General features: G+C 41.3%; 1 protein-coding gene across 2 annotated transcripts in view; it reads right to left on the minus strand.

Moving 5' to 3' along the window:
• The window catches only part of DZANK1 (double zinc ribbon and ankyrin repeat domains 1), a 72596-nt gene extending 58373 nt beyond the window's left edge, over nt 1-14223 (minus strand). For both annotated transcript variants that reach the window (XM_043602964.1, XM_043602963.1), the window contains exons 1-4: nt 14169-14223; nt 12055-12199; nt 11388-11548; nt 7667-7820 (exon numbers count right to left, since the gene is read on the minus strand). In XM_043602964.1, coding sequence (XP_043458899.1) covers nt 7667-7820; nt 11388-11496 — 263 coding nt within the window. In that variant the 5' untranslated portion in view covers nt 11497-11548; nt 12055-12199; nt 14169-14223. The remainder of the gene's footprint in view (nt 1-7666; nt 7821-11387; nt 11549-12054; nt 12200-14168) is intronic.
• Nucleotides 14224-14348: the final 125 nt, after the last annotated feature.

The following is a 14348-nucleotide window of genomic DNA, read 5'->3' on the forward strand; positions in this document are numbered from 1 at the left end:
GTGCAGAGCCTGACACAGGCTTTATCTCACAACTCTGGGATCATGACCCGAGCTAAAATCAAGAGGTAGACACTCATGGGCTGCCTGGGTGGCTCAGTCCATCAAGTATCCAACTTTGGCTCAAGTCATGATCTCGTGGTTTGTGAGTTCAGGCCCTGGGTCAGGCTCTATGCTGACAGCTCAGAGCCTGGAGCCTGCTTCAGCTTCTGTGTCTCCCTCTCTGTCTGCCCCTCCCCCGCACTCGCTTGCGCTCGCGCGCCCTCTCTCAAAATAAATATTAAAAAAAAAAAAAAGTTGGACGTTCAAACAAATGAGCCACCCAGGTGCCCCTCTTAATTTTTAAAAACAACTTTATTGAGGTATAATTTACATGACATGAAACTCACCTATTTTAAGTATATAGTTTGAGAATATTTAGCAAATTTATACAATTGTGTGACCATTACCACAATCCAGTTTTAGAACACTTCTGTTACCCCACACCCCAAAAAATCCCTTGTGCCTGTTTGAAGACACTCCTTGCTACCAACCCCTACCCCAGGCAACCAATGATCTGTATCTTATCCCTATAATTTTACCTTTTCCAGACATTTAAAATGAATTTCACCAGAGCACCTGGGTGGCTCAACTGGTTAAGCGTCCAACTCTTGGTTTGGGCTCAAGTCATGATCTCACAGTTTGTGTAGTCAAGCCCCACATCTGGCTCTGTGCTGGCAGCATGGAGACTGTTTGGGATAATTTCTCTTTCTCCCTCCCTCTCTCTGCCCCACCGTCATCATGCTCTCTCTCTCTCTCTCTCTCTCTCTCAAAATACATAATCATTTAAAAATTAAAAAAAAATTTTAATTAAAAAGATGTCACCACACAAATATAGTCTTACATGTCTGGGCTCTTTTACTTTTCCATGTCCTAAAATGCTTTAAATTCTTTGATTAAGTAAATATTTGTAAACACATAAACATCAATTCCAAAACAGTTGAGAAATGTTAAACATTAAGCAATATACAAGTTTCAGGCTACATTTTTAGAAGAAAAGAATTATCAGAAATACATAATTCACGTCAATCACCACTATCAGTGAGGGACAATACTGAAGAAATAATATGATCAATGGATACTTGCATGTTCATTGGCTGGAGCGATATACGGGTGGCTAAACTTTAGGGAAGCACATGTTTTGTTTTGTTTTGTTTTGTTTTATTCTTAATAACAAAACCAGTTTTACAGGTACAGAAATCTGGATGCAGATACAGATGATCTTTGCTTAACTCCTTCACTCCAACGTTCATTTCATCTAAATGTTCATTTTTGGCCTCAGGTCTGTCATCCAATATACATACAGTCATCCTCCTTGCTAGCACACTTCCCGGACACCACAAACATCTCCATTCAGGAATCCTTCAAAGCCTGGATAACTGCAGGGCTCCCTGAAATGTGTGCTTCTAGCCCCCACACCATCACGCTGAGTAGAAGCCTGACTGCCCAGCCACTTGCTCTACTCCTGGAAGACATGGGTTGTCTCCACTACAGCCGGCACCTTCCATGGGGACCCAGCCAGGGTTCTCACCCATGGACTTTGTTCCCTCCAAAAGGAGCCCAGAAACTAGCTTCAAATGTCTGCTAAGTAGAAGGATTTCTTGACTGTATATCAAAAAAGGCTTAGGTTTGGGGTTGGAGCTAGAAATCCTACTCAGCCCAAATCTCACTTGAATACACATAAATTTTTTCAAGGATTGAAATCAGAGGCCTTAAATATGGATCTTTAGGAGGAGTAATAGAAGGTACATTTGACAAAAATAAAATAAAATAAAAAGTTACATGTAGCTCTGTCCTCACAAAGATTATTATTCTCTCAATAAAACAACAGAATTACTTGGATGATTACAAGAGGTAAGAAGCTGGATCTGTAAGAATTCTGCAACTTGTCCAGGTTGGGTTTTCTCAATCTACTGAGAACTACTGAAACTTCAGGTTAGATAACTCTGTCGTAGGAGGCTGTCCTGTGCACAACATGGTTAGCAACATCCTTGATCTCCACCCACCAGATGCTACCAGCACACTCCCACTTCCAGATGTGGTAACCAAAAATATTTCCAGACATTACAAAATGTCCCCTTTGGGGCCCAATTATGCCCAACTGAGAATCTCTGGTTTAGGAACATGAAGGGGTTAAGTGGAAACCACTTACCCAGGCAGGCAGAGATTTTTCAAATACAGAAGCATGCCTTTTGAGTTGGGTCACACAACAGCAATCTGCTAGGCCTTTGTTAAGAATCTGAATAGCAACAAACAACAATAACAGCTACTACATGTGCGATGCCAAGTGTATTGCCTCTGATCTTCACAATGGCTGTCAACTAAGTTTTATTAACTTCATTTAATAAATGGGGAAACTGAGAATCAGAAGGCCACATAACTTATTCAAGGTCAGACAAAGAGGAGCAAGAGAACTGGGATTAAAGTCCAGATCTGAAGGTCAACAACCTCCATCCTCTGTCCCACTGTCCAAACTACCTTTCTTGAAGCAGTGTTCTTCTTGCCTTTGTTGCTGCCTATGGAGATGACATCTGGATCTTTCCTCCACACGTTATATCCGGCACAGGGCTGCAGAGGGATGACCATGACATGCCCTGGTAACCTGCTAATGAGTTTACTTCATTCCATTGCTGTAAAACTGGGATGTCCCTCATGGAAGGAAAATGGTTTTTCTTAGGGAACTCTGGCTCCCCCAACCACCTACCTTCAGTTCAAGACAACTTTTACCTCAGGGCAGCTCCATTTATCTTAACCGCCATATAAGGTAACTGACAAAGAAGGGAGAACCACCCAAGTTCATTCTCAAAACAATGATGATATCAAAGCGGGAATTTCCTGGCCATAAAGGTGGCTTTTAAAGAAGCAAAACAGATGTCAGAAAGTTTACAGACCCTGGACTAGACCATGAAAACCTAAAACCATTAAACCATTTAAACCATTAAAACCTAAAACCTGGGGCACCTGCGTGGCTCAGTCAGTTAAGCATCTGTCTATTGATTATACAGCTCAGGTCACGATCTCACAGTTCATCGGTTCCAGCCTCGTGTCAGGCTCTGTGCTGACAACACAGAGCTTGCTTGGGATTCTCTCTCTCTCTCTCTCTCTCTCTCTCTCTCTCTCTCTCTCTCTCTCAATCTCTCTGCCATTCCTCCTCCTCCCTCTCTAAATAAATAAATAAACTAAAAACCTAAAACCCACCCCTGCTTGCTGAAATGTCCCCAAGCTCCCAGCCCCTCCTGTCCACCTGTGTTCCTCATTGACCATGCTCTGATGTGAAAATTCATGTATATACATAAGGACACATGAAGGCAAACACGTCCTTTTATTTCATTCTAGAATATGACACTTTAATAAAAATATATTTCATAGGCACCTGGGTGGCTCAGTGGTTGAGTGTCCAACTTCAGCTCAGGTCATGATCTCATGGTTCATGAGTTCAAGCCCTGGTTCGCGCTCTCTGCTGTCAGCACAGAGTCCACTTCGGATACTCTGTCCCCCTCTCTCTTTGCCCCTCTCCCTCTCAAAAATAAAATAAACATTAAATATATATATATATGTGTGTATATATATATGTATATATATATATATATATATATACACACACACACATATATAAATATCTATATATATTTCAGGGACACCTGGGTGGCTCAGTCAGTTAGGCCTCCAACTTTGGCTCAAGTCATGATTTCATGGTTTGTGAATCCAAGCCCTACATTGGGCTCTCTTCTGCCAGTGCAGAACCCGCCTCAGACCCTCAGTCTCCCCCCCGCCCCCTCCCCCACTTGTACACACTCTCTCTCCCTGTCAAAAATAAACAAGCATTAAATATATATATATATATATATATATATATATATATATATCATATATACATATCATATATGTAAAACCCTGGTTTGTGAGCATAATTCATTCTGGAAACATGCTTGTAGTCCAAAGCACTTGTATATCAAAGCAAGTTTCAAGAACCATTGGCTCAGTTGTGATCATGTGACATTTGGCATCACGTACTACTCGTATTGCAAGACATCACTCATTTATCAAGTTAAAATTTAGTAGAAATGTTTGCTCATTTTGTGGAACACTCGCATAACAAGTTACTCACAATCCAAGGTTTTACTGTATTTCAAAAAAGTTGTATTGGTCAAATCTCTCTAAATGGAAACATTTTTCCCCCATTAATGTGTCAGTTGCCACCTTTGGTTGCATATTAGAATCATCAGGAAACTTCAAAAATACTGATGCCTGGGTCTCACCCCCAAGAGATTGTTGTTTAGTTGGTCTGGAGTGTGTGACCTGGGCACAGAGATTCTGCAAGGCTCCCTGGGTGACTCTGATGGCAACCTGTGGTAGACTGTCACAATAATAGTCCGAGACATTATGCCTTATCTATCTGCACCGTGGTGTCCTGGTGCCTTTGTAGAATCCCCTCACACATTGACTTTGCACAGGTACTTTATAAAAGTACCCTCACACATTGGCAACCCACATGACTTACTTTGGTCAATGAAACATTAACAAATACAACACAAGCAGAGACTAGAAAAACATCTGCGCATTAGGGCTTGCCGTTTCTCTTACAGCTTTTGGAACTGAGTGAAAAAAAACTCAGGTTACCCAACTGGAGACACAAGGCTCAGCCAACGACTTGCATCAACCACCAGAAATGTGACTCAAACTTTCTTAGACTAGTGGGCTCAAGGTGAGACCAAAATTACTGCTGCCATGTCAGTGACCTCAGGCAAGGCCAGCAGAACAACTACCCGGATGAATGCACACCAAAATGCTGATCCACAGAATAATGAGCAAATAAATGATGTTTCTTTTAAGACCACTAACTGTCAGGGTGATTTGTTATACAGCAATAGCCAACTGATTCAGCAGCCAAGCTTGAGAAGCACTGGTTCCATGATGATTTTGGAGATTCTGTGTTATTTCTGCATATTACAAAAGCAATGCTCACTGTTAAATTTTGGAAGCTATAAAAATTATCAACAACAACAACACAAAAAGTGACTGAATCACCAGAGGCAAAGAATGCTAACGTATGGCTTGTGTGTTCACAAGGGACTGGGGCTGTCCCTTAACCTGACTCCTTTGAAACAAAGGCATCCACAGTGTCCCTGGCAGTCTGGCTCAGGGAAAGGGGAGATCACTGCCTCCGTGTAATGGGCCCTCCTTGCCTACTGCTCACTCAGCTCTGGTCACTGCCCTTCTCCAGTTCTGTTCCAACACATTTCTTTTCCTTTTTTTTTTTTTTGGTACAACGCATTTCTAAAAAGTGTCAAAATACTATAGTGCACTCTTACACCCTAATTTGTTTTCACTTATATCATAAATATTTTCCCATATCACTCAAAACTTCATGACCATAATTTTTCCTCCTTTTAAAAAAAATTTTTTTTTTATTTTTGAGAGAGAGACAGCATGAGCAGGAGAAGGGCGGAGAGAGATGGAAACACAGAATCCGAAGCAGGCTCCAGGCTCTAAGCTCTCAGCACAGAGCCTGACGCGGAGCTCGAACCCACAGACCGTGAGATCATGACCTGAGCCGAAGTCGGACACTTAACTGACTGAGCCACCCAGGCACCCCCATAATTTTTCCTCTTAACATTTTAGTGGCCTTCAATTGTTAACACTCTCATTTCAAATCCTTTTCTCTCTATTAAGAAATTAATTACCTTAAGTACCTAGAAAAAAAGGCTTAGGTGAAGCAGTATAATTTCTTTCCTGTCTTGAAGACTCAAAAACATTTTTGTATAAATACCTTCCCTGAGCTGAGCTCACCTGAAGTACTAACAGTGCTTTCAGGACAGATGTTAAGTGGGCACAGAGCAAGATGGGGAGATGCATAAAGAATGACCTTATTTTACACTCTTTTGGAAGCTATATTAACTCCTCTGAATTACATAGTAATTACTACTTCGTATTATTACTTCCTGCCACTTATAAGAGGGGCTGCCTTAGAGCATTAAGCACCAGAGTATTTTGCTTGTTAATTTTTTCTTTTTTTTTTTTTTTGCTTGTTAATTTTTTTAAATGTTTATTTATTTTGAGAGAGAGGGCAAGAAAGAGTGTGAATGGGGGAGGGGCAGAGAGAATCCCAAGGAGGCTCTTAGCACAGAGCCGGACATGGGGCTCAGTCCTACAAACCACAAGATCATGACGTGAGCCAAAACCAAAAGTCAGATACTTAACTGACTGAGCCACCCAGATGCCCCTGCTTGTTTTTAAAATTTTTTTTTTCAATGTTTATTTATTTTGGGACAGAGAGAGACAGAGCATGAATGGGGGAGGGGCAGAGAGAGAGGGAGACACAGAATCGGAAACAGGCTCCAGGCTCTGAGCCATCAGCCCAGAGCCTGACGCGGGGCTCGAACTCGCCGACTGCGAGATCGTGACCTGGCTGAAGCCGGTCGCTTAACCAACTGCGCCACCCAGGCGCCCTGCCTGTGCTTGTTTTTAATGATATTTGAGATGACTTGTTTTGACAGAAGTGGTTTGGCAAGTGAAAAAAGCCAATTTTTTCCAATCTTTAATTAAGAACAATAATGTGTATAAGAGTGTTTTGTTTTGTTTTGTTTTGATTTGATTGTATTCTTTTTTAAATTTCCAAACGCCAAAGCAGTCATCTGTGTATAATTTGTAGCTCTCCTCAAAAGCCATGCAGTAGCTCAGCCACCAGGGGGAGCCTGGAGAGACTTTTATAAAGTACCTGTGCAAATCCAGGGTATGGGGCTTTAAAAGTGTTTCAAAAATGTGGCTAAACCTGTCTTGCTGTGCAGTAGAATTCTTCTATCACAGACACACAGACTGGCAAAGCATTTGAGTTATTTTCTCTATAACACACAGTTTCAAAATTAAGTGGTGTTTCTATACTTGAAAATTAGAAAAAGTCCTTAAGCAGGAAAGAAAGGACAAAGAAAGGAATAAAGGAGTTAATGTCCAAAGATTAAAATGGCAGTCGCCATGAAGGTCGATTAAGTCAATACAAAATAAAATAGAGAATGATGGTGGTGGTTGTAGGCTGTGTCCTATGGAATAAAAGAACCATCCACTAAAAACAGTATTTTCTTCAAAGTCTGATGAACCACTCCAAAGGTCCCAAACCCTGAAAAGGCTCTTCCTTCCCCAAATCCCAACGTGGAATTGAAAATACAAACAGTGTTGGGGCGCCTGGGTGGCACAGTCAATTAAGCATCCAACTCTTGATCTCAGCCCAGGTCATGATCTCACATTTCTTGAGTTCGAGCTCTGCATCAGGCTCTGTACTTATGGTGTGGAGCCTGCTTAGGATTCTGTCTCTCCCTCTCTCTGCCCCTTCCCTGCTTGTGCTCTCTCTCTCTCAAAATAAAGAAATAAACTTAAAAAAAAAAAGAAAAACAGTGTTAATATATATTAATATACACAGCACCTCATCAAGCTGTATTCTCATGATTTCTACACTGTACAGTATACCTCAGTAAAAGACAAACAAAACACAAAAGCTATAGATATATGTTGAAATTAAAGTTACCTTCCCTTTAGTGACCTTCTAATACAACACTTATTCTTAAAGGAAGAAATAAAATTAAAAAATAATGTCATTATCTGACCAGTTATTTTAATCACCATGCTCTTAACTTACTTAGAGACTGCAATAGCTTTAACTTGTATTTTTCCATCAGGCAGAGTAATAGGCTTCGTATACTTAAATGTATTGTTTTCACGATAACCGATTCTCTTCAGAAATTCAGGTTTGCTGCCATCCAGCGTATAATATATGTTGACATCTGGGGTGTCTGAAAAACCCAAAACAGGGTAACTGTAATTAACACTAAAGTAGCAAAGTCTCTGAATAATGTCCATGGGTCAGTTGAGATTTTTAAATATATTATAAGAATGTGTAACAATAACTAACAATAATTGAATTCTTTCTCTGTGCCAGGCAGTGTGCTTTATATGAATTAGTTCATTGCGTGTGTACAACCCTATATGACAGGTCCCACTTTATACCCACTTTATAGATGAGGAAACTGAGTCCCAGGGAGGGTAAGAAAGTCATTCAATAACAGCAGAGTTATGGTTTCACTTTGGCTACACTGGATCCATAGCCCGTGCTCTTGAACCTCTTTGCTATTGTGCCACTCCAATAAGGCATCGATATAAATAGAGTGGGGCTCAGTTTTAAGACCACAACACCCATGTAGAAAGCAGAAGCTAAGTTTTTATTTTTTGAGCATTGCTTCAGAAATCCTGGTATTATATTTTATTTGGACTTGGTGAATGATTCCTACACTTCTTGGAAGAATTTTAAAGGTAATAAATTTACAGAATTCAAAGTTCAAAAGATCAAAAATGGTTGCTAAGAGAGGTGATCTCGAACGTTCTCATCACAAGAAAAAAAAAATTGTAACTGTGTGGTGATGGATGATAACTAGTGACCAAAGTCCCTGCTCTCACAGAGCCTCTAGTTTATAAAAGACACACAAACAGTAAACAAACAAGTATATATGTGATATCAAGGGGTGGCTAAATCCAATGGAGTAAATAAAGCAGGGGATAAGGTCTGCTTAGCAAGTAGGCAAAGGGATGGGCGGAAGCATATTGCCGTATGTTTAAAAGACACCTATGTTTCCTTTCCTATAAAATGTCCTTTCCTATCTTTTGCCCACTTTTCTATTGGGTTATTATTCTTTTTGTTATTAAATTGTGCAACCTCTTTATTTATTGAACATTTTAAATATTAGGGAATTTGAATCCTCTATCATTCATATCATCATTTGTTAATAATCATCCCAAGTGCTATGGGCATATTTTTTAAAATTTGTATTTTGGGGGCACTTAGGTGGCTCAGGTGGACTCTCCACCTCAAGTGTCAGATTCTTGGCTCAGGTCATGACCTCATGGCTTGTGAGATCTAGCCCTTCACTGGGCTCTGCACTGATAGCACGGAGCCTGCTTGGGATTCTCTCCCTGTCTCTCTGCGCCTCCCTCACCCCCTCTCGCTCTGTCTCTCAAAATAAATAAATAAACTTAAAAAAAACCCTGCATTTTAGCTTGAGAATTTTAAACAATAATACTAGCTTTTAAGATAAAGAGAATTTTAAAAAATAATACTAGCTTTTAAGATGTAGGGGTGCCTGGGTGGCTCAGTCAGTTAAGCATCTGGCTTCTGCAGGCCATGATCTCCCAGTTCATGAGTTTGAGTCCCACATCGCGCTCTCCACTGGCAGCTCAGAGCCTGGAGCCTCCTTTGGATTCTGTGTCTCCCTCTCTGCCCCACCCCTGCCCTCTCTTGTGTGTGCACACACTCTCTGTCTGTTTCTCTCTCTCTCAAAAATAAACATTAAAGGGGCGCCTGGGTGGCTCAGTTGGTTAAGCGTCTGACTTCAGCTCAGGTCATGATCTCATGGTTCATGAGTTTGAGCCCCACGTCAGGCTCTGTGCTGACAACTCAGAGCCTGGAGCCTGCTTTGGATTCTTGTCTCTCTCTCTCTGTCTGTCCCTCTCCCATTCATGCTCTATCTCTGTCTCTCACAGATAAATAAACATTAAAATTTTTAAATAAATAAATAAATAAACATTTAAAAAAGATAAAAAGATGTAGTATATTATAAAGTATTCTTAGTTGGAATTTGTCTAGGAAGTACAGGAGTCACCATAAAATATAGATAAATAGTTTTTACACATTATTTATTGAAATATATAATTGGAACTTCAAAATCCTTTAAAGCAAGTATTTGCTCATATATTTTATCTATAAAACTTTCCCAGGGCACCCGGCTGGGTAAGAACATGGATCTCTTTTTTTGTTTGTTTGTTTGGTTGGTTGGGTTTTTTGTTTTTTGTTTTTTGTTTTTTGTGTTTTTTTTTTTGATGTTTATTTTGAGAGAGAATGAGAGCACGTAGTCATGAGTGAGGGTGTGGCAGAAAGAGAGAGGGAGAGAGAATCCCAAGGAGCCCCAGTATGTTACTCTTGATCTCAGGGTGGTGAGTTCAAGCCCCACATTGGGCACAGACATTACCTTAAAAAAAATAAAATAAAGGGGTGCCTGGTGTCTCAGTTGGTTGAGCATCTGACTTTTGATTTTGGCTCAAGTCATGATCCTAGGGTTGCGGGATCAAACCCCATGTTGGGCTCTGTACTGAGCATGGTACCTGCTTAAGATTCTCTCTCTCTCCCTCTGCCCTTCTCCCCCACTCATGTGCTCTTTCTCTCTCAAATTAAAAACAAAGGTTTAATTTCTCCTTATGTTAATTTTATACACACACACACACACACACACACACACATACATGTGTACATATATATGTAGATATATATACGAGTACACGTATATACATTCCTGTCATTACCAGGAAATGTATTCACTGCTTTCTTTCTGTAATAATGTTAAGATTTATTTGGGCATTACTAATGTGCCAGACCCTGACACAGGGTCTAATGGCTGATAATATTCTCACTGTCTAACAATGAAAAAACGCAGACTCAGACTCAGAAAGGCTCAGTAATGTATCACTAGAAGTTGTCAAAGTCAGAATTTAATCTCCAATATGCCTGACTGCAAAACCTGTGTTAGTAGGTCAAATTTTTTTTTTAATTTTTTTTTTCAACGTTTATTTATTTTTGGGACAGAGAGAGACAGAGCATGAATGGGGGGAGGGGCAGAGAGAGAGGGAGACACAGAATCGGAAACAGGCTCCAGGCTCTGAGCCATCAGCCCAGAGCCTGACGCGGGGCTCAAACTCACAGACCGCGAGATCGTGACCTGGCTGAAGTCGGCCGCTTAACCGACTGCACCACCCAGGCGCCCCCGTAGGTCAAATTTATTATCCCAGCAAAATAATAAGAATCCTAAGGAAGTCATTTAGGCTAATGTGAGTCAAGGCATTGCTGCAACTGTGTACTGAAACAAATGAAACGTTGGTCAAAGCTAACCATTTTACTTATTTATTTTTAAATGTTTGTTTCTTTATTTTGAGAGAGAGAGTGCACGCACGTGCAGGTAGGGGGAGGGGCAGAGAGAGAGAGGAGAGACAGAGAATCCCAAGCAGGCTCCACACTGCCAGCACAGAGCCTGATGTGGGGCTTGACCCCAATAACCATGAGATCATGACCTGAGCTGAAATCAAGAATCAGACGCTCAACCGACTGAGCCACCCAGATGCCTCAAAGCTAACCATTTTAATTTAAATATACACGACTCCATAAACCATCAAGTACAATGCTATTGCAAATTTTGGGACTTGTACAAAATCCCCAAGGTCCTAATTGTAGAAGGCACGCAAAGTGAGAAATCAACGAGATGAACATAAGAAATGTGGCAATGTTATTTTACGTAATTTCAAGTACATGTGATTCTTACCTGATTTCATTTCTAAAAGTGTATTGTTATCAATTTCATGGTTGGCTTTTCCAGGTGGAGGCACTCGCAGTGGTATGATCTGAGGGACACACACTGAACCAGCAGTCATTTTCCCTCCTTACATTAAAAAAAGGTGGATGAATATAAATTCCAATAGGCACCTACATTTGAATACAAAAGTCAAAGAGAAGCACTTGTTTAAATACAGCAAAACTACTAAAAACTAAAGAGAATACCACCTCAAAATATTATTTCGTTTTTAACTCAAACAATTATTGCTTCAGATGCATTTTTTCTGTTGAGGTCTCATGTGGAATTTTAACTATCTAAAATACTTACCTCACTTCTGGGAAAAGAGCACGAACAAATGGGATATAGGAATAGAATTATTGTACACGAACAAATTAAACGAATACAGTAGTCCCTCCCTTATCCATGGGGGAAATGTTCAAGACCCCCAGTGGATGCCTGAAACCATGAATAGTGCCAAACCCTGTATATACTGTTTTTCCCTATTTATACATACATATGATAAAGTTTAATTTATAAATTAGCCACAGTAAGAGATTAACTAGAACAGTAATAAAATAGAGCAATTACAACAACATACTGTAATAGGTTATGTGAATGTAGTCTCTCTCAAAATATCTTATTGTACTGTACTCACCTTTCTTGTGACGATGTGAGATGATAAAATGCCTACATGATGAGATGAAGTAGGGTGAGTGACTGAGGCACAGTGATGTAGCGTTAGGCTACTACTGACCTTCTAACATCAGGAAAAGGATCATCTGCGTCCACGCCCCAGTTGACTGCACGTAAGAGAAACCATGAAAAGCAAAACTGCAGATAAGGGGAGACTACGGTACATCAGAACAGAGACCATTACTCATGATCTGATCTGAGGCCCCCCTAGATCACTATCACCCTTTCCTGCCTCTTATTAATGTGCCACCTCTCCTGGATTCAGGGCAACTCATCACACAAGAGGAGCAGAGTAACTCTGTACGTGTCATGAAATGTTAATTTAGAGCCAACTCCTTTGGGAAAGCTCCACATTCAAGGCCCTACTGTTGTGGCCAAGTGGTTCTTGCATTTGAGAGCTGCAAAGAAATTTTAGAAGGATGGCAGAGTATCATGCCTCAGCTGAAAGGAAGCTGGAACAGATACAAACAGTGAGCAATGAACAAAAAGTCTCCCACTCTAGGGGCACCTGGGTGGTTCAGTTGGTTAAGGGTCTGACTCTTGATTTTGGCTCAGGTAATGATGGTGAGATCACTGATGGTGAGATCAAGACCCAAGTGGTTAGCATAGAGCCTGATTGTGATTCTCTCTCTCCCTCTCTGCCTCTCTCCTGCTCACATTCTCTTTCTCTCTGTCTCTGTCTCTCTCTCAAAATAAATAAATAAACAAAAAAAGTCTCCCACTCTATCTACTGTATAAACAGTTAAGTACAAGTATGGAGGCCTTACTGATCTTTTTCTGTGGGAGGGAGTATGATTCTTAATACATAAAGGATATACAGGGGAAAAACGACCGTCACCTTAATACAACAACCATTTACATCTGTCACCTTTTCAAATTTCAATAACTTTTTTTTTGAGAAAGGGAGAGATGGAGGGGAGAGGGAGAGAGGGAGAGGGGGGGGAGAGGGAGGGGGAGAGGGAGGGGGAGAGAGAGAGAGAGAGAGAGAGAGAGAGAGAGAGAGAGAGAATCTTAAGCAGGTTCCACGCTCAGCACAGAACCCAGTGCTGGGCTTCATCCCATGACCCTGGGATCATGACCTGAGTGGATCATGACCTTTGGGACATTCAAGACTGAGCCACCCAGGCACCCCTTAAATTTCAGTGATTATGGATATATAGTCTCACTCAGTTATAATCTATATGTTCATTACATTTTTACAGTATACTTCTTGCACTCTCACTCTATTATTTACAGTTTTCCATATACTTATATAATCTTATCATTGTGTGGTTGGGAATTTAGGCTATTACTAGTTTCTTTTTAGCTTTGGTTGGTAATTGTAAATAATGCTGCCCTGAACAGCTTGTGGCTTGAATTTTGTCACAGACTATATTCCCAAAACTTGGATAAATAAATTTAAGAAGTGAAATTAATGCCTGGTTGGATAGTTCCAGGTCAAAGGCTACAAATGTAAATTGCAGATGCCGATTTTAGAGTAATATCCTCTACAGAAGGGTGGCTGGACTGGGGCGGGGGGTAGGGAGAAGGAGGGAAGAAGAAGGTGCCGTTTCTCATTTTTCCACTTAAGTAAGAGGCAATTAAAATTTTTAAAGTTGAAAATTTAGTCATATATAAAAAATATATTATATTATAAATATATATTTATATCACATTATAAATATATATGTTTAAATATATTATATTATAAATGTGTATATTTATATATATAGGGGAAGGAATAACACGCGCAGCAAGTAGGAGCTACCCCTTGGGAGGCTGGGGCGGCCTGTGGGCCCCAAGCGAAGAGGATCAAGAAGTAGACCACCATGCTAGGCCCAAACAGCAGTGTAGGGTCAACAGCACCCCTCACCCATCAAATCCTCCCATCAAGACCGCCCCCTCGCCTCCCGGATCCGGAACCCCGTCCGGTCCCAGTCCCTGTCCATCAGGGGCAGATAGGGACGCCCGCTTCCTTTCGGCTGGAGTGAGGGAGGCCCTTCTCCTCCTGCTCCCTCTCTTCCTTCGACCACCAGAACCCGGACTGGCATCACCGAGGTACCGCCACTGTCCCCAGTCAGGCAGCCCACCGCTCACCACCTCTTGCCGTCTCCTCTGCTGCCTCCTGGGTTTCCACAGACGCTGCGAGCCGCGCCCCTCCCACTGAGAGCCGGGCAGGTGATTGGAGGACACCGACTTCCTAGCAACCAACCCCGCCTCTGCCGCTTGGTCGGGGGACTGGTACCGGCCTCGCGCGCCTTTCCTAAAGGCTTCACT

Source organism: Prionailurus bengalensis, chromosome A3 (assembly GCF_016509475.1).
Source record: "Prionailurus bengalensis isolate Pbe53 chromosome A3, Fcat_Pben_1.1_paternal_pri, whole genome shotgun sequence".
Lineage (NCBI taxonomy): Eukaryota > Metazoa > Chordata > Mammalia > Carnivora > Felidae > Prionailurus > Prionailurus bengalensis.